We start from the raw sequence: 20000 nt of genomic DNA, 5'->3' as shown, positions 1-20000 counted from the left end.
CTCGGTCCTACAGACACAGACTGACTCGGTCCTACAGACACAGACTGACTCGGTCCTACAGACACAGACTGACAGACTGACTCAGTCCTACAGACACAGACTGACTCGGTCCTACAGACACAGACTGACAGACTGACTCAGTCCTACAGACACAGACTGACAGACTGACTCGGTCCTACAGACACAGACTGACTCAGTCCCTTTGAATTTATATATGAACCTTTAAAATAAAGACATCGGCTAACTGATCGAGTGATGTCACTTCCTGTCCTCTGTTGATGTCACTTCCTGTCCTCTGTTGATGTCACTTCCTGTCCTCTGTTGATGTCATTTCCTGTCCTCTGTTGATGTCACTTCCTGTCCTCTGTTGATGTCACTTCCTGTCCTCTGTTGATGTCACTTCCTGTTCTCTGTTGATGTCACTTCCTGTTCTCTGTTGATGTCACTTCCTGTCCTCTGATGATGTCACTTCCTGTCCTCTGTTGATGTCACTTCCTGTCCTCTGTTGATGTCACTTCCTGGCCTCTGGTGATGTCACTCTGTCCCTGCAGGTGATCCCTGAAGGCTCCACCTGTCAGCTCAGTGACTTTGCTCCAGGTGTGTCCTCCTTCCGGATATATGATGAGTCACAGTCTGCTGCCGCTCGGCCTGCTGGGTAATAAACACATAGCCCATGGTGTATACGATCAGACTGTGTCCAGGCGTCCTCGTGTGTTTTCATGAAACGTTCTCTCTGCACGTGAGCGGTCATGTGATCTATGTTTTCAGACATGTTGTCTGAACTGTTTTAAAAATATCAGTGTACGTGTGGACGAGGCCTTGGTGTGCTGCTGCCGCTCGGCCTGCTGGGTAATAATCATCCTGCCGCCTCGCTGTGACTCGTTTTTATCATCACACAGAAACGAGCTGCTGGACGACGTCTTCCTCCGACCTGAGGAGAGAGGACTGTGTCTCCAGATCCAGTATCCACGAGCAGGTGAGTCTGCGGTCCTGGTCCATGTGTGTCTGTCCCTCCCTGTCAGTGTATTGATGGTGTGTGTCTGTGTGTGTTCTGTCTCTCAGGTGCTGCCGGTCCGTCTGAACTCTCTCAGGTTTGTTTCAGCTCAGTTTGTCCTCACAGAGAGACGGAAATGTGTTTAAATGTTCATCAGACAGTTTGGACTCGGCACGTCTCTGTCATGTCCCCGTCATGTCCCCGTCATGTCTCTCTCATGTCTCTGTCATGTCCCCGTCATGTCCCTGTCATGTCTCTCTCATGTCCCCGTCACGTCCCCGTCATGTCTCTCTCATGTCCCCGTCATGTCCCCGTCATGTCCCTGTCATGTCTCTCTCATGTCCCCGTCATGTCCCTTTCATGTCTCTCTCATGTCTCCGTCATGTCCCCGTCATGTCCCCGTCATGTCTCTGTCACGTCCCCGTCTGACGTCCTGACCTGCTTTAATTTAAAAGGTTTTTTACAAAGCGCTCAGTGTCCTTCAGATGGACTCGACTTTATTGACGCGGACAGAATCTGTTTGTGTTTCAGCTGCAGACGGGAGATCAGGTCCAGAGTCAAAACTTCTCACCTGATTCACAGAACCACAACATACCATGCGCAGGTGAGATCGGACTGAACAGAACAGTTCATTTGTATCTGATCAGCAGCTGGACTCTGATCCATCAGGTCCAGACTGACTGTGATCAGGTGTTTGTGACGGTCTGAGTCTTGTCCCGTCCTCTTTGTGTCTTCTCTAAACGTCCTCTGTCTCCATCAGACCTCATTCATCACTTAGAGACTGTTTGTGTAGCTTCATGTTGTTGATGAGTTCCTGATCTGGACCTCAGATCCTCATGGGGGGACCAGTGAAGACCTGCAGACTGTGGTGGAGTCTCGCCCCCCTGTCATCTCCCACAAACCAGCAACAAAAACCAGAAAGAAACTGAGTCCCATCCAGGAGACCAGCGTTGAGGCCAGCTCTGTGACCTCACTGGGAGGCTGCAGTCCACTGGAGGAGGGCTGGGACCAGGGGGAGGACCAGGACCAGGAGGAGGGCCAGGCTCCTGGTACGTAGCCTGAAGTCCTGTTCAGTCTTGATTTAACTTGATTTTATGTCCAGAACTCCTCAGAATCTTCATGTCTTTAAGTTTTCTTTAGTATGAAAGTAATCTGTTACATCCATGAGTACGCTGCTAACAGCTGTGAATGTAACAGATATCATGTATGAAGCAGGTGTGTACAGAGAGCAGCAGGACTCACCTGCAGCTGGTTTAAGAGCCTCATCACACTGACGGCTTCTCTGTACAGCTGTCATTTTATTATATTTCATTTTATTTGATTGTATTTGACTGTGTGGCAGTCGGCTGTTGTCTCATCACTCAGGATTCATAATCATGTCAAAGTGGATGTTTGTTGAAATAAAACAATAAACAAAAACAATCAGATAATCGTTAGAGTTGATTTATATTATATTATTACATTTGAATGTAAATAAATCAGGTTAATTTCAGAGTGTCGGATGATAAAGGGAACAAACTTTATTCTTTACAAAATAAGTGAATTATTTATTGATGTGGAGGCAGAAATTAAAGCTGAACAGAAAATCAATAAAAACCTTCAGAAACACTTATGACTCCTTCATCTCCAGCCTCTGTTTTAAAACTCTACTTTACATTGATGAGATCAGATCGCCCCCTGCTGGTAGCTCTAAATACTGATCCAGCTGTTCTGATCATTATTCTGCTTCCTGTTTCCCCATCGGACCTGATGTCGGAATAAACGATCCAGCAGACGAATAAATAATGTTAAACTTTGTTCAGCTGATCTTTTAAATGAACAAACACCATGTGTGACTCAGGACACATCTGACTGCTGTACAACTTTTATTCTGAAATCAGGTCCACAGGAAGGGGCGGGACTTCCTCTCCTGATCCTCCATGTTTACTCTGTGTGATTGACAGCTGTGGTGTGTCTGTTCCAGGTGGGGGCGCTGTGGATCCCTGTGACCCTGACGTCCGGCGGCGACTGCTGGAGCTCTGTGATGTCACTTCCTCTCCAGACCTCCACTCAGAGTGCCACCCCCTGCCTGCTGTGGAGGAGCACAGCTGTCTGCAGCTGGGTAACACCCACCCTGTTTACACTCGGTGACATCACCGATCAATCAGTTCTTCCATTGATCAGTTATCAGTCAATCATTTCAGCTGGTAAACATCAGACAACGTGGTGCTGCTGCAGTTAATGTTTCCATTGATTGTCAGGGATTAATTTTGTTTTGATTAATCTGTTATTAGTTTGATTTGTGTGTGTGTGTGTGTGTGTGTGTGTGTGTGTGTGTGTGTGTGTGTGTGTGTGTGTGTGTGTGTGTGTGTGTGTGTGTGTGTCCACCAGGGGGCGAGCTGTATCACACCTACTCCAGAGTTCTGGATGGAGGAAGTTTCTCCGTCTATAAAGGAGCTAAAGAGGACGACTACGTCTTCATCAAGGTCAAATGTATTATTGATTATTTATTTATTCATCACATTAGTCTTTATTATCTCATTAAATCCATGTTGATCATTAAAGTTAAACAAACAGCAGCAACACAAAAGAGTCAGAAACACACAACTTGAAATGAAAAACAAAAAGCTGCTGTGACAGCACCATGGTGTTCTGAAGGATCAGCTGTTCTGTAACGGTACAGGTGTGATCCTGCACCAGCAGGTCTCCATGGTAACAGAGGTCTCTCCTGCTGCAGGTGGACAGCTGCTCTGTCCCCTGGGACTTCCACCAGTTCCAACGTCTGAAGATGAGCTCGTCCTCCGGCGACGGTCTTCCTCTGATCAGCTGTTTCCTGTTCCTGGACGGCTGCATCACCGTCTACACGACGCCCCCCGATCACATGTTCACTGTGAGTCACTTCCTGTTCACGTCCCCACAGGTCGTCTCAGTCCGCTGCAGACGACCTGTGGGGACGTCCAATACACACGTTGACCTGAAGATGGCGCTACATGAAAAGTCAGAGTCAACCAAGTTATAACAGTTTATTATTGATCGTGTGTGTGTGTGTGTGTGTGTGTGTGTGTGTGTGTGTGTGTGTGTGTGTGTGTGTGTGTGTGTGTGTGTGTGTGTGTCAGGAGCTGACAGAGTGTGTTCCCAGTGAAGTGTTGGTCGGTCGTAAAGCTGTCGGTGTGCTGCAGCTCGTCTCACAGCTGCACTCCTGCAGGCTGCTGCATGCAGCGCTGCAGCCACACCTCCTCACCTGTTGTCACAGGTAGGTAGGACACACACACAAACACACACACACAGACACACACGGAGGGAGGGGGGCGGGCATCATGAGATCTGAGTTTAGTCTGTTGATACTGTTGTTGCTCCAGAGGTTTCCTGAGTTCTGATTGGCTGTTCCCGGTGGACTGGTCGTCCTCGGTGGACCTGGACCTGCAGCCAGGTGTCACATCGGTGCAGCAGGTCCCATCAGCTCAGACCTACATCAGTCTGGGTCTCCTGGAGCCGAGCGCTCCCCCACAGCTGGTACTACTGAAAACACCTGTCCACTGAGTACAGACCACGCCCCCTGCACTGGGTTGGTAGATTCTAACCCCTCCCCCTTTCTCTACCTCAGGTGGACCTGGTGGGCGTGGCTGAAACTGTCCACCTCCTTCTGACCAACAGAAGGATGGTCACCATTAAAGACAAAGGCGGCTGGACGGCAGAGAAGTTCAGTGGAGAGGAACCCTGGTACTGACAGTTAAACCGGGTTTAGTTCACAGTTAAACCGGGTTTAGTTCACTGTTAAACCGGGTTTAGTTCACAGTTAAACCGGGTTTAGTTCACTGTTAAACCGGGTTTAGTTCACTGTTAAACCGGGTTTAGTTCACAGTTAAACCGGGTTTAGTTCACTGTTAAACCGGGTTTAGTTCACTGTTAAACCGGGTTTAGTTCACTGTTAAACTGGGTTTAGTTCACTGTTAAACCGGGTTTAGTTCACTGTTAAACCGGGTCTAAGTCAGACCGAGTCAGTTTAAACTCTGTCTCTGCAGTGTCCTGTTCTTCAGGATGTGGGGGAGGTTTTTCCGCTCATTGCTGAACGCCGGCGGTCGCTCGACGTTGTCCGTCCTGTCCGAGCTGAAGGAGGAGCTGTCGACACTTTACCACTAAAATATCAGCTGATTATTCTGTGTGTGTGTGTGTGTGTGTGTGTGTGTCTGTCTGTCTGTCTGTCTGTCTGTCTGTCTGTCTGTCTGTCTGTACATGTAACTGAATAAATAAAATGTGTTTGCAGGATCTTTTGTCTGCTGTGTGTTTCTCGCCCACAGACGAGACAATCATTCATTAAAGTGAAACTCTCGCCAAAATGCAACCTAGGCTTTTTTTGTGAATGTACCCGAGTCAAACCTTCGTGTAAAAGCATAATTACGACGAAAAAGCCACTTTTAAGGTTCACCGTAGTTTCGTTTTCGGGTCAAAATCATTTTCAATTGCGTGCTACGGGCAACTTTATGGTAGCATCAAAATCGCTTTTTTTAAAACACTAAGAAGACATGGAGGAGAAGGCTCCAACGTTACGCCACACTCGGATCGACGCATGGACACAGCGGCGCGGGTTAAGCTACTGCTAACGTGAGTTGTTCAAAAAGAGTGTACACAAACGATGTTCTCAATGCTCGCGTTCATGTGTAGAGACCCTGGTGATGCTACGAGCAAAGTTTCATGTTCGGTCGAGTCTTCTTAGTGTTCTAAGAGTTCACATGTTTTTAATCAGCGTGAAGAAGAACAGGTCCAATCACCCAGACATCACATTTACGTGTCAGGATCTGGTTATTATAGACACAGACTCAATATTTAACCATCATGTATCATCACAGTAGCAGCGTTACAGACGTTGGCAGCTGTAAACACATAAAAACATTATAAAATACATCCGGTGGTTTGGTGCCACCTGTTTACTAAACATATGAGGAGTAGTTAACGTTTATAATCATCAGAGAACGTTACAGACGTTGTTTCTGGTTCCTGTCTGTTTCCTGAATATATTCGTACGTGTGTGAATGTGTAAGTGAGACATTAACTTACAGCACTTTGTAGCAGCAGCTTTGTAAAGTTCACTCCATTCACTTGTGTCAGTTCACGGGGCAGAGCTGCCTCCTCCAATATGGCGGCGACGTCGACGTACAGCAGCAGCGGGACAACCCGCTCAGTGAGGCGTCTGTGTGTAAGTCTGTGTGTCTGTGGGCACAATGAGGACGAACACAGAAGAAATGCTGATGTCATCACACACTCACAATCACACACAAACACACACACACACACTCACAATCACACACACTCACAATCACACTCAAACACACACACACTCTCACAATCACACTCAAACACACACTCACAATCACACACACACACACACACACACACACACTCACACACACACACACACACTCACAATCACACTCAAACACACACACACACACTCACAATCACACACACACACACTCACAATCACACACACACACACTCACACACACACACACACACACACAATCACACTCAAACACACACTCACAATCACACTCAAACACACACACTCACAATCACACACACACACACACTCACACACACACACACTCACAATCACACTCAAACACACACACTCACAATCACACACACACACACTCACACACACACACTCACAATCACAATCACACACACACACACTCACAATCACACTCAAACACACACACACACACACTCACAATCACACACACACACACTCACAATCACACACACACACAATCACACTCAAACACACACACACTCACACACACACACTCACAATCACACACACACACTCACACACACACACACACACACACACACTCACAATCACACACACACACACTCACAATCACACTCAAACACACACACACTCACACACACACACACACACACACACTCACAATCACACTCAAACACACACACACACACACTCACACACACACACACACACACACACTCACAATCACACACACACACACTCACAATCACACACACACACAATCACACTCAAACACACACACACTCACACACACACACTCACAATCACACACACACACTCACACACACACACACACACACACACACACACACTCACAATCACACACACACACACTCACAATCACACACACACACTCACACACACACACACACACACACACACACACACACACACACTCTCACACACACACACACACTCACACACTCACACACACACACACACACTCACACACACACACACACACACACACTCACAATCACACACACACACACACACACACACACTCACAATCACACACACACACACACACACACACACACACACACACTAACATTACTCATCAGAGTTATTGATCAGATCGATCAACACTATTTGAGATCACAGTTCATCATTGATTAATAATTAATGACGCCATCTCATGAATAATTCAGCATTTGAATTTCCGGCTCTGTCCGGTGTCACCACACCTGAGTGACGTCAGCGCTGCGTCAGTGTAATTGGCCTGTCAGAGGCGTGTCTGGCTGCGCTTCCTGTTTGTGAGCAGGTGAGACACACCTGAGCGGCGGAGGACCAACACAGCGGACTGTCTTCACTGTCTGTCACTGTCTCAGGCTTTTTATTGATTATCGATTGATCGGGGCGAGAAGCGCTTCCGGTTGTTCTGCGACACTAAGACTGTCCGAGCGGAGACGCGTCAGGAGGCGGTGAGCTGAGTCCTTCCTGCTACTTTCAGCTGAGAATGCCTTCATCCTCCTCTTCCTCCCCCTTCCTCCCCCTCCTCCCCCTCCTCCTCCTCCTCCTGCCGCTCGCGGGGCCCGCCGCCTCAGCGGAAGAGGATGCGGTCTGCGGCAGCGGAACTTTCCGCTCCGGTCAAGAGAACTTCGTGCTGGACGCGGAGGACGCGGTGACGGCGGGAGCGGCAATGGTGGCCACTGCGCATGTGCAGTCGGAGGAGGAGTGTGAGCGCGCGTGCTGCGAGGATGCGCGCTGCAATCTCGCGCTGCTGGAGCCGCGCGTCAACGGAAACCGCACGTGCGTCCTCTTCAACTGCGTGCGCAGGAACCGCTTCGTGTGCAGGTTCGTGAACAAGGCCGGGTACCGAAGCTACATCCGGGATTCTGTGTACCTGAAACACCTGCAGGGACCGCGAGGGACAGGTGAGTCCACAACCCCACCAGCACTGAGCACTGAGTATTGAGCACTGAGTACTGAGCACTGAGTACTGAGCACTGAGTACTGAGTACTGAGTACTGAGCACTGAGCACTGAGTACTGAGTACTGAGTACTGAGTACTGAGTACTGAGCACTGAGTACTGAGTACTGAGTACTGAGTACTGAGTACTGAGCACTGAGTACTGAGCACTGAGTACTGAGTACTGAGTACTGAGCACTGAGTACTGAGTACTGAGTACTGAGCACTGAGCACTGAGTACTGAGCACTGAGCACTGAGTACTGGATCAATATCAATGTGATCTGACAGATCACAGACAGAATGTAAACATCAAACTTCAAACAGTTTGATTAAGTGAACAGCAGGTAGTAATACTACACACACTACACACAGTAATACTACACACTGTGGTACAGTAGAATACTGTCTGATACTAAAGAGTACTGCAGTAATACTGTGTTCAGTCACTACAGTGATTCAGACCAACAGGATGACACACCTCCATCCAGCTGAGTCAGCTCCACACCTGGACTCACCTGGACTCACCTGGACTCAGCTGAGTCAGCTGGACTCACCTGGACTCAGCTGGACTCAGTACTCAGGTGTTCACACAAACAGGAAACATGCAGCTGCGTCTCTTCATCCTGTCTCATCTTCTTCATCCTGAAACTGCAGCAGGTGTGTGAGCCTTCTGACGGTCTGTAGCCACGCCCCCAAACACCTGGTCTGTATGTGCAGACTGATGCTGCATTCCAGGTGCATGGGACACCCCTGCCTGCATGGGCAGCAATGTAATCAAGTGTGTAAGAGCATTTAACATCGACATTAAAACGACCAACGTGGTACAAATACAAAGAAAATACATCAATTCCGGGCGCAGCCATCTTTGTTTATCGAGTGGTTTGTCTATCCTCACTCTACTCGTGTACTCTCAGGAGCCCCGAGTCGGACAGTTGATATTCTGACCAAAAGGGGGCGTTGCCTCGGTGAGATGTCGCGAGACAGCTGCGAGATTTCCCACTTTGCGACTGGGGCGGGTGGTGGAATGCAGCATGAGTTCAGTGTTGAGGAGACAAGCAAAGTGTGATTTAACAGACTGTTCAGGTGTAACAGACTGAAAACAGGAGGACAGGTGTGATGACATCACAGAGAAAAAAGTTTAATAATAACATTAAATCTACAGAAACATGTTGACGGCTGAGATCTGTTCAGCAGCAGCAGTTAGCAGCAGAAGTTGCCTGGTCGTTTGGAGTATGAATCGACAGGTGGCCAATTCTTACGTACTGCACCTTTAAATCTCCACAACAGCTGCTAGCTTGTTGATGTTCGTGCCGTTCGCTAACAGGAAACACAGAGTGACAGGAAGGTGACCAATGACAGGCTTTATACCAACAGGCTGCATCTGTGACTACTAGCAGCCTGGCTACAGCTAGCAGCTTGGCTACAGCTAGCAGCTTGGCTACAGCTAGCAGCCTGGCTACAGCTAGCAGCCTGGCTACAGCTAGCAGCCTGGCTACAGTCCCGGTGGTGAGAGGAGACACATATCAGCAGGGGAACAGACTCACAACACCACAGCTCTCTGAAACTGAGGTCTGTTGTTTGACCTCAGTTTCTGGCTGTGTCCCAGTTCAGGGGCTGCAGCTCTCGAAGGAGCATTTGAAGGCCAATGACGTCACAACGCTGCGCCAAGGCTCCTTCACGTGCAGCCTTCTCTTCTTCTCTTCCTCTTTCTGGAGGCCGCACCGCTACTGTCCTTCGCGGCCTCACATATCCCAAGATCCTTTGCGCGCCGCTCAGTCCCGAAACAGAAGAGGGAAAGAAAGAAAAATGGCGACATCAAGTGGCGCAGACATGACATTCAAATGTGAGTCTTGGGTTTATACTCGGTTTTTACTCATTTGAACATCCAACGCCAGATATGTTAAACTTCAAGAGACTATAAAACCTCCAAAGTTTAACTTTCAGTTAAAATACGTGACGCTGGTACTGCTGTGGTAAATATAGTTGTTATTCACCAATGGGTTAATGTTTATTTTGTAATGTTGATAATTCAGTTTAGATTTGACACATTGTTCACACACAAATAAATGTACACGTTTGATAGATTTGAACCAAAACAGACTTTAATGCATGAACACCTGGTGACGCAACCAGGAAATACTCCGAAGGCTGGACCGTCCCATTTAACAGGTGGACGAGGCCTTCAAGGTCTCTCCGAAGGACCCGGCCTCCGTGGGCCGCAAAGGCCGCGTCCTTGAAGGCTGCAGCCCCTGAATTGGGACACAGCCAGTGTCTTTCTTCTTCTTCTTCTTCTTCTTCTTCTTCTTCTTCTTCTTCTTCTTCTTCTTCTTCTTCTTCACTCCTCCATCAGCAGCTTCTTCGTCTTCTTCTTCTTCTGCAGTGTAGAGTGTCCACAGTTGTTCCACTGTTGGCTGGAGATGGTGACCGGGCACAACGATGACTCTTGAACAGACACTTTTCCTGTGTGCTGTGATTCAACCTTCACTTCTCTGTGAGAAATCCAGCTGGTGTCAGACTGAACGTCACGGTGACAGAGAGGTTTATAGGTCCGGTCATCACTGTGACATCACTGTGACATCACTGTGACATCAGTGCTGTGTGTTGTTATATTTCCATCTCACTGAGCACAAAAGATAAACAAGAGAAACAATAAGTTTGATGATGTCACACACCATCGTCACGCAGCCCTGAAACTGTTTTAACACTAACAAAATACATAAATAAAGAAATGTGACATCACTGTGTCTCCAGGTGACCAAGCTCCGCCCATTGCCATCGCAGGTCGCGATGTCGTCGTTCAGCCTGGAAAGACGGTGATGCTCAGCGGCATCGAGAGCCTGGCGCTGGGCGACGCCGGCATCACAGACTACCAGTGGAGTCTGCTGAGCGGAGATGACGGCATCAAGATAGAGGTAAGAACTGCTGAGTTACGGGGGGCGGGGCTTAACACAGGTACAGGTGAATTCAGCCTGCATGTCCATCCGTGTCCGTAAAGTCCTAAATCAAGTTCCGAATGTGGTTCTGCAGAAGACGGATCTACCGGACCAGGTGAGACTCTCCAACCTGCAGCCGGGCAAGTACGTCTTCCAGCTGACCGTCACCGACTCCAACGACCAATCACACGCCACCAAGGTCACCGTCCTCGTCCTCAGCCCGGAGCAGTCCAGCTGTGAGTGCTCATGGGAAATGTAGTCCACGTTATTGACAGGTTATTGATCAGATAGAACAGAGTCAGTGGAGTGTTTGTGTTTCTCACTGATGATCCAGATCCACTCAGACTGGTCTGACTGGAATACCTGACACACACACGCACACACACACACGCACGCACGCACACACACACACACACACACACACACACACACACACACACACACACACACACACACACCCTGAGGCCTCATGTCAGTTTCAGGTTGTAAATCTGTTGAGCAACATGTGACCGTCTGCAGTACTCACACTGTGAATACTGCGTTACCATGGTTACCAGACACACCCTGTGCTGTGGGTTAATGTGTATGAAGACAGACGAGTGTTGGTACTGTTGGCAGTACAGTGTGTACTGTCGGTACTACTGTCGGTACTGTTGGCAGTACAGTGTGTACTGTCGGTACTACTGTCGGTACTGTTGGCAGTACAGTGTGTACTGTCGGTACTACTGTTGGTACTGTTGGCAGTACAGTGTGTACTGTCGGTACTACTGTCGGTACTGTTGGCAGTACAGTGTGTACTGTCGGTACTGTTGGCAGTACAGTGTGTACTGTCGGTACTACTGTCGGTACTGTTGGCAGTACAGTGTGTACTGTCGGTACTGTTGGCAGTACAGTGTGTACTGTCGGTACTACTGTTGGTACTGTTGGCAGTACAGTGTGTACTGTTGGTACTGTTGGCAGTACAGTGTGTACTGTTGGTACTGTTGGCAGTACAGTGTGTACTGTCGGTACTACTGTCGGTACTGTTGGCAGTACAGTGTGTACTGTCGGTACTGTTGGCAGTACAGTGTGTACTGTCGGTACTGTTGGCAGTACAGTGTGTACTGTCGGTACTGTTGGCAGTACAGTGTGTACTGTCGGTACTACTGTTGGTACTGTTGGCAGTACAGTGTGTACTGTTGGTACTGTTGGCAGTACAGTGTGTACTGTCGGTACTGTTGGCAGTACAGTGTGTACTGTCGGTACTGTTGGCAGTACAGTGTGTACTGTCGGTACTACTGTTGGTACTGTTGGCAGTACAGTGTGTACTGTCGGTACTGTTGGCAGTACAGTGTGTACTGTCGGTACTGTTGGCAGTACAGTGTGTACTGTCGGTACTGTTGGCAGTACAGTGTGTACTGTCGGTACTACTGTTGGTACTGTTGGCAGTACAGTGTGTACTGTCGGTACTGTTGGCAGTACAGTGTGTACTGTCGGTACTAGTGTCGGTACTGTTGGCAGTACAGTGTGTACTGTTTGTACTGTTGGCAGTACAGTGTGTACTGTCGGTACTACTGTTGGTACTGTTGGCAGTACAGTGTGTACTGTTGGTACTGTTGGCAGTACAGTGTGTACTGTCGGTACTGTCTATTACATGTGTTCAGACTCTGACTGCTGTTCTGTTTCTTGTTATGTCTCTTCTCTGTGTGCAGTGCATTGTGGGAGAATAATGTCCTCACTGATGTTGTGATCATATTTAATCCAGTCACACTCAGCGTGTGTGTGTGTGTGTGTGTGTGTGTGTGTGTGTGTGTGCAGCCTGACACATACACACACACACACATGCAGAGAAACAAACATACAGACGACTGAAACTGAATAAATATAAATATAAAATCAACACGTCACATTTTATAAATCCTTTAATATCTACTTATTAAATGTGACCAGTTATTTACTGTCTGAGTTAAATTTACATTTAATTCATTTAAATGTTTTATTATTAATGAATGAATGAATGAATTGGCTCATTAATGTTTAGATTTGTGACAGTTTGAGTCGTCTGTAACTGAAGTAATTATATTTTAATTTTCAATAATTGAATATAATTGTACTTTATATTTCTGCTCTGCTTCATTTATTAACAGTTGTCCAGTATTATCACATGTTATATTAAACTAGAAGCTTCATCAGCACCGGCTGCTCTGTCACTGATGTCTTCATCATCTGAACGAGCTGCAGCCATCGATCAGCTGATCGGTTTATTGATTGTTTATATTTTTTTCTGGTTAATATTCTCTGACAGAACGACGTGATGACATCACACATCAAGTTTCAGCTCAGCGTTAAAATGATTTTTATAAAATGTCTTTATACAAACGTGTTGGGAGCTCTCAGCCGAGTCTGTTGTCTGTGTGACCCGTGGTTCTGGTCCTGACCGTCTCCTCTCTCTCAGTGTTCTGTCGGGCTCCGGTGAAGGTCGGCCCGTGTCGCGCCGCCTTTCCTCGCTGGCGTTACGCAGCCGAGACGGGCGACTGTGAGCAGTTTGTGTTCGGAGGCTGTAAACCAAACAACAACAACTTCCTGTCCAAGAACGAGTGTGTGTCTGCCTGCAGCGGAGTCACAGGTCACACACACACACGAACACACACACACGCACATACACACACACACACACACACGAACACACACACACCTGTTGTGTCTCTACAGATGATGTTGTTGTCTTTTTGTCCACAGTGTCGACAGAGAGGAGCGGCCTGCCTGCTGGTGGTCAGTCCCATAATGCACCTCTTCATATCAGCTCAGTAACATGTGTAGGATGTACAGGTTAAACGTGTGTGTGTGTGTGTGTGTGTGTGGTGTGTGTGTTCAGAGGAGTGTGACGCAGCGTGTGGTCCTGCTCAGCTGATCTGTGATAACGGCTGCTGTGTGGACAGAAGTCTGGAGTGTGACGGCGTGAAGCACTGCAGCGACGGGTCGGACGAGATCCACTGCACCAAACGTAATACACACACACACACACACACACACACACACACACACACACACACACACACACACACATCCTCCAGCAGTGACCTTCCTCCTCCTCCTCCTCAGTGAATCAGACCTTCACCCGCCTGTTGAACATCGATGTGAACCAGAAGAAAGGTCAGCTGTTAAATCTCTTCATCTCTGAGCACCTGTTAGCTCTGGATGCTAACATGCTACATGCTAACAATGATCCCCCCCCCCCAGCTCGGTGCGCCGAGCCCCCCCACACCGGACCGTGTCGGGCCGGCTTCACCCGCTGGTACTACGACCCCATGAACAGGAAGTGCTTCACCTTCACCTTCGGCGGCTGTGAGGCCAACGCCAACAACTTCGAGGACCAGAAGACGTGCAGCGAGGCGTGTCGCGGAGTGACCGGTACCACACACACACACACACACACACACACACACACACACAGTATTAGTACACACATCCCCATTATATTCAACATGACTAAGCTAAAGCTTGTTAGCTTAAAGGCTAATTTATTATAGCAGCACACGTCACTACTTCCTGTTTCGACTCAGGCTTCCTGCTCCATCTGAAACAAACCCGTCCGTCACTGAGACAAACAGACACAAAGACAGAAAGAAGTTCATGTAGAACATTTGCTGAATTCACAAGAAGGAAGAAATAAGTCAGAATGAGTCAGAGACAGAGTTTCACACAGTTTATAAAGTGTCTCCAACTCAACAACTCACTAAACTGACACATTTGTTAAGGGAGTCTGGTGACGCTGTCGGATCAGTTAACAGACAGTGTGCTGCAGGTTAACAACATGTCATTACATCACAGTGAAGCACCTGGACATCAGACAGAGTGTGACCTGTGTGTGTGTGTGTGTGTGTGTGTGTGTGTGTGTGTGTGTGTGTGTGCGCGCAGAGAACAGTGTGTATTTCAAAGGGCTGTTCGATCGTTATGAGACTGAAGAAGAGAGCGACTCAGGTGAGAACTTCACCTTCACACTGAACTTTATTTACATTTCACACACAAGATGGACGACAGGAAGTGACCTCACTGTCCCTCCTCAGGTAACATAGCTCTGGCTGTCCTCCTGTCGGTGGCCATCTTGGCTCTGGTGGCGATCCTCACCTACTGCTTCCTCAAGTCCAGGAAGAAGCGCTCCCATAGGCCCGTCGCCACAGGCCCCGCCCACGTGACGCTGTCGGAGCAGGACACGCTCGTTTACAACCGCACCACCAAACCTATATGACATCATCACCACACCTGCATGACATCATGGCCAGCTGCTGTCTGACATGTTGGTTTATTCCTCTGCTGTTTCTCTCAGTTTTCTGCGGTTTTAATGATTTTCCCTCCAGAAGCTGAAGATTTCTCCTCCTCTTCCTCACCAGTGTTGAGGATTGTTGTCGGTGCTTCTCAGTGCTGGTGAAAGTGTAAATGAAACAAGCCAAGTTGAGTTTTATTTGATGAAAAGCCTCTGGAGTCATCGTATTCATATAAGTAGCGTGTAAGCATGCTGTTACAGTGTGTTGGGTTTCATTGTGTTGAATTATTTATGAAGTGTGTGTTTGGTTTGAAAAGAGAAACCTGTTTGTTTCCAGCTGTAAATATGAAGTTAGTGTGTTGTTTGAATCATCTCAGGTCGTTAATATCAAAATGTTTTTAATCTTCAGTTTGTTAATAAAGTCTCTGATACAAACACAACACATTGTTCTGAAGCGTCCGTGACGACCGAGGAACCAGAACCAGAACTTTAACTCGATTAATTATCAAACAGAGTGATCGGTGAGTTTTGTTTTGTTTGATCAACAGTTTGATTTTCAGTTTAAAGAGTAAAGAAGCTGTCGAGGCGTCGCCTTCAGGCTGAACACCAACATGTTTCTGACAGGCTGCAACTCGTCTGATGAGTCAGCAGCTTCAAACTGGTTTCATGTTTACTGACTGTGAGTCTGTCACAGTGCAGCAGACACACACACACACACACACACACACACACAGCGGATTAATCAATAAGGAAAATGATTCAGTGAAAGAGGTTTCTATCTAAATGAGCCACAGTGCAGCCTGAACACATGAGAATATTATATATATATATTTATTTAACAGCTTTAGTTTAAGTGTTTGATTTTAATTGTCCATCTAATTTTATTACAACTAAAGTTTCATGTGAAGTTTTGAGTCAAAGTGAACAAATGAAATAAATCTTCAGTTAATGCAGATTTATACATAAACATGTTTTTATTATTAAAGTGATGAAACTGTAAATCATTTATTCACACTTTACATTAAATCATGTGACCGTCAGTCTGCCAGCTGACTGTGGAGATCTGCTGCCCTCCAGTGGACAAAAACATGAGAATGCACCTTTATATGTACATTAAATATTCACATATAATCAATCAATCAATAAAAACTGATCCATGGTGTTAGAATATTACTGTGGTAAAGGTGGAAGTAACCCACGTGAAGAGTACTCGAGTAAAGTCTGAAAGTATCTGATGTTAAAAGTATCAACAGTACAAATAAAAGTCACTGATGCACATTCAGCTCTGATGCAGTATGTAATCTGTAAAGTAACTGTAACTAAAGTAGTGGAGTAAAAAGTACAACATTTGAGATGTAATGGAGTATATAGGTGCATTAAATGAAACTACTCGAGTACCTCTGATTGTACTGAAGGACAGTACTTTAGTAAATGTACTCAGTTACATTCCATCAGTGCCTCGTGTCCTGTGTCCTCACAGAGCCCCCTGCTGGTCCTCAGGAGAACAGCAGGGAACAACGTCCTGCTTTTAAATGAGGCGCATGCGCAGAGTGTCAGAGTGTAGCAGGAGCAGCAGCGGTGCTGCAGACAGACAGACAGACAGACAGGTAGACACACACAGACTCACACAGACACAGACAGACAGACTCACACAGACACAGACAGACAGGTCTGATGTGACTGAACTGAAGATTCAACAGTTGAAGTTAAAGTTGACGAGGTGAGTTCACACACACACACACACACACACAGGCGCGTTAAAGTGTGTTTTCTGTCCGTGTTAAAGTGTGTGTGTGTGTGTGTGTGTGTGTGTGTGTGTGTGTGTGTGTGTGTGTGTGTGTGTGTGTGTGTGTGTGGACACGGAAGTGTTTTAGTGTGTCACTGAGTTCTGATGGTTCTGATGGTTCTGATGGTTCTGATTTCTCAGTTTCATTAAATCAAACTGTCACAAACAAGTAAAGGATCGTTCTATGCGCCTGTGGCTGCACTGTAGGTGGGGTTTCTGATACAGAACTCCTTGAGGAAAACTTGTCATTTAAGGAATGCGTGCCTGTCTGACAAGTGACCTGCTTCCTGTTTTATAACTTAATGATTGTTACAGTCAGACGGAATCGATGTTTAATTCGGCATCAACGTTAGACACAAGACAGCACTTATTTTTCGTTTATTTAAACTTTAGTCGGTTTGTTCTGCAGTCGTTCGCCACCAAAACACGCCCTTCCAGCGGCAGCGAGCCAGCGCTGAGGAGGGAAACAAGTCTGAACTCTGTCTTTGATTTGGTCAGATTAGAAGCTGCCTGCTGAAATATGTTGTGCCGAAGTGAACCTTGCGTTTAACCGATTCAGAGAAGCCAGATGGTTCTGATCAATGATGAGTGTAACTTTGGTGAAAAGCAGAAGAACTTTAAATTAGGTATTGTTAAACGGAGGTTCGTGTAGGAATAAAGATGCTTCAGTGAAGAGAACTATGGTTGCTTGTTCTGTCTGAATCTGACTGTGTGTGTGTGTGTGTGTGTGTGTGTGTGTGTGTGTGTGTGTGTATGTGTGTGTTAATCTAACAGACATGCGCACTGCAGTGTCGTTAAAACTCATTAACATTAAACATCAACATTAATGAGTTCATATAATAATCGATCTACACAGAAACACGTCATCTGCGTGTCTCCATGGTAACCTGATCAGATTCATAACCTGACTGTCTGCAGTGACCTCACAGAGCGGTGGTTACCACGGCAACCTGACCTGGAGCCCTGCCAGTTTGATTGATCAGTCAATCGACAGGCGATTAATCAGAGTATTGATCTGAAACAGTCAGAGTGAGTTGGACCTGCGTTCTGTCTCGTGTCCAGCAGGAGGCGACGGCACTGGTTTCAAACAGAGGTCAGATTGAATGTAAGCTTATGAGAAAATGAGTAGTAAACAAGCCAATGAGGGAGGTCATGGTGGGTTTATCTGTGGTGTAAATACTAAATGAACTGTCCCACAATGCATTTCACCAGGAAGTGTTCTCGTCCTGTTAGTGACTGACAGCTGACGTTGATGAAATATTAAATATAACGTGTCATGTAAACGCAGCAGACAGGAAGTGTGACTCAGGAGGTTTTTAACAGCACAGTAGGCTAACAGAGCGAGCTAATGCTAGTTAACGTTAAGGGGACTGCAGGCCGCTCTCATCCAGTTATTATCGCCCCCTGCTGGTCGGAGGATGACCTCATTAACTGGAGTCTTGCAGCTGATTGGTTGCTCATCAGAACATCCTGAGACTCCCCCCACTGTGTTAAGTGTGTAAACTTTATCTCAGCGACCCGTCCTGATGTTCTGATGAGGTGTGAAACAAACTGCAGCCTCATGTTCTCCTAACTGTTCTCATTAGTCAGAACCTGACTCAGTTCGTCAGCTGGTTCCTTCTGATTGTTTCACCTGCAGCAAACTGACACGAACATGAATCAGATCAATATCAAACATAAACACAACACGTATTAAAGATTGGATGATATCACCAGTCAGTGTTTCTGTTTATTTGTACACTGATGTGAGTCGTTTCACAGTCAACACCTGGTCGTCAGGTGTGATATCAGATATCTGTGTGCGTGTGTGTGTGTGTGTGCGTGCGTGTGTGTGTGTGTGTGTGTGTGTGTGCGTGTGAGGCGGTCAGTCCGGTTCTTCAGTACTGACCTCAGCCGTCACAGAAGCTTTTGTTTGTGTTTCGCCCTCATGGTCGTCTGTCAGGCGCAGACAGGATCAGGTGACTGAACAGGTTCTTTATGTTCATGCTGACAAGTGAAGAAATCCAGTTTGTCTCTGAAACAGTGAGATTGTTTGGTTCTGATGGAGACGATGATTCAGGTGCAGAATCAGAGAACGGATCGAGACACTGCAGGTGATCAGCAAAAACACACAACTCTGATGTGTCACAGTGACAACACGTCTGTGTGCTGACTGAGCAGCTGCAGTGTCCCTGAACGCATCACCACCTTCACCTCACATCAGCTGCAGAGGACGAAAAGACTGTTAATGTCTCCTGTCCTGTGATACAAGGACACACACACACAGTCATATTGTGTGTGTTTGTGTGTGGAGGAAGAATCTATCGACCGTGTTGTGTCATTGACGGTGTTGTGTTATTGACGGTGTTGTGTCATTGACGGTGCTGTGTTATTGACCATGTTGTGTTATTGACCGTGTTGTGTTATTGACCGTGTTGTGTTATTGACCGTGTTGTGTTATTGACGGTGTTGTGTTATTGACGGTGTTGTGTTATTGACCGTGTTGTGTTATTGACCGTGTTGTGTTATTGACCGTGTTGTGTTATTGACCGTGTTGTGTCATTGACGGTGTTGTGTTATTGACGGTGTTGTGTTATTGACGGTGTTGTGTTATTGACCGTGTTGTGTTATGGACTGTGTTGTGTCATTGATGGTGTTGTGTTATTGATGGTGTTGTGTTATTGACGGTGTTGTGTTATTGACGGTGTTGTGTTATTGACGGTGTTGTGTCATTGACGGTGTTGTGTTATTGACCGTGTTGTGTCATTGATGGTGTTGTGTTATTGACCGTGTTGTGTTGTGTTATTGATGGTGTTGTGTTATTGACGGTGTTGTGTTATTGACGGTGTTGTGTCATTG

At 46.9% G+C, this 20000-nt stretch overlaps 3 protein-coding genes across 4 annotated transcripts in view; all 3 read left to right on the top strand.

Moving 5' to 3' along the window:
- The window catches only part of bub1ba (BUB1 mitotic checkpoint serine/threonine kinase Ba), a 7042-nt gene extending 1803 nt beyond the window's left edge, over window positions 1-5239 (top strand). Inside the window, exons 2-14 of one of the 2 annotated variants that reach the window (XM_073492584.1) lie at window positions 552-655; window positions 801-849; window positions 900-976; window positions 1063-1091; window positions 1526-1598; window positions 1825-2043; window positions 2958-3095; window positions 3365-3459; window positions 3711-3863; window positions 4090-4226; window positions 4333-4486; window positions 4578-4693; window positions 4996-5239. In XM_073492584.1, coding sequence (XP_073348685.1) covers window positions 619-655; window positions 801-849; window positions 900-976; window positions 1063-1091; window positions 1526-1598; window positions 1825-2043; window positions 2958-3095; window positions 3365-3459; window positions 3711-3863; window positions 4090-4226; window positions 4333-4486; window positions 4578-4693; window positions 4996-5113 — 1395 coding nt within the window. In that variant the 5' untranslated portion in view covers window positions 552-618 and the 3' untranslated portion in view covers window positions 5114-5239. The remainder of the gene's footprint in view (window positions 1-551; window positions 656-800; window positions 850-899; window positions 977-1062; window positions 1092-1525; window positions 1599-1824; window positions 2044-2957; window positions 3096-3364; window positions 3460-3710; window positions 3864-4089; window positions 4227-4332; window positions 4487-4577; window positions 4694-4995) is intronic. The other variant, XM_073492583.1, reaches the window with a different exon arrangement.
- A 2328-nt stretch (window positions 5240-7567) lies between these two features.
- Window positions 7568-15816, top strand: LOC141017823 (kunitz-type protease inhibitor 1-like). Its single transcript, XM_073492585.1, has 10 exons — window positions 7568-8164; window positions 10952-11112; window positions 11228-11369; window positions 13568-13738; window positions 13852-13884; window positions 13988-14116; window positions 14215-14265; window positions 14353-14523; window positions 15031-15093; window positions 15180-15816. The coding sequence occupies exons 1-10, from the start codon at window positions 7747-7749 to the stop codon at window positions 15359-15361; spliced, it is 1521 nt and encodes a 506-aa protein (XP_073348686.1). The 5' UTR covers window positions 7568-7746; the 3' UTR covers window positions 15362-15816.
- A 1207-nt stretch (window positions 15817-17023) lies between these two features.
- The window catches only part of plekhg3 (pleckstrin homology and RhoGEF domain containing G3), a 35946-nt gene continuing 32969 nt past the window's right edge, over window positions 17024-20000 (top strand). Inside the window, exon 1 of the mRNA XM_073492575.1 lies at window positions 17024-17096. The gene's annotated coding sequence lies outside the window, so the exon portion shown is untranslated. The remainder of the gene's footprint in view (window positions 17097-20000) is intronic.

This window comes from Pagrus major, chromosome 22 (genome assembly GCF_040436345.1).
Source record: "Pagrus major chromosome 22, Pma_NU_1.0".
Classification (NCBI taxonomy): domain Eukaryota; kingdom Metazoa; phylum Chordata; class Actinopteri; order Spariformes; family Sparidae; genus Pagrus; species Pagrus major.
This window is presented reverse-complemented; position numbering and strand designations above follow the sequence as displayed.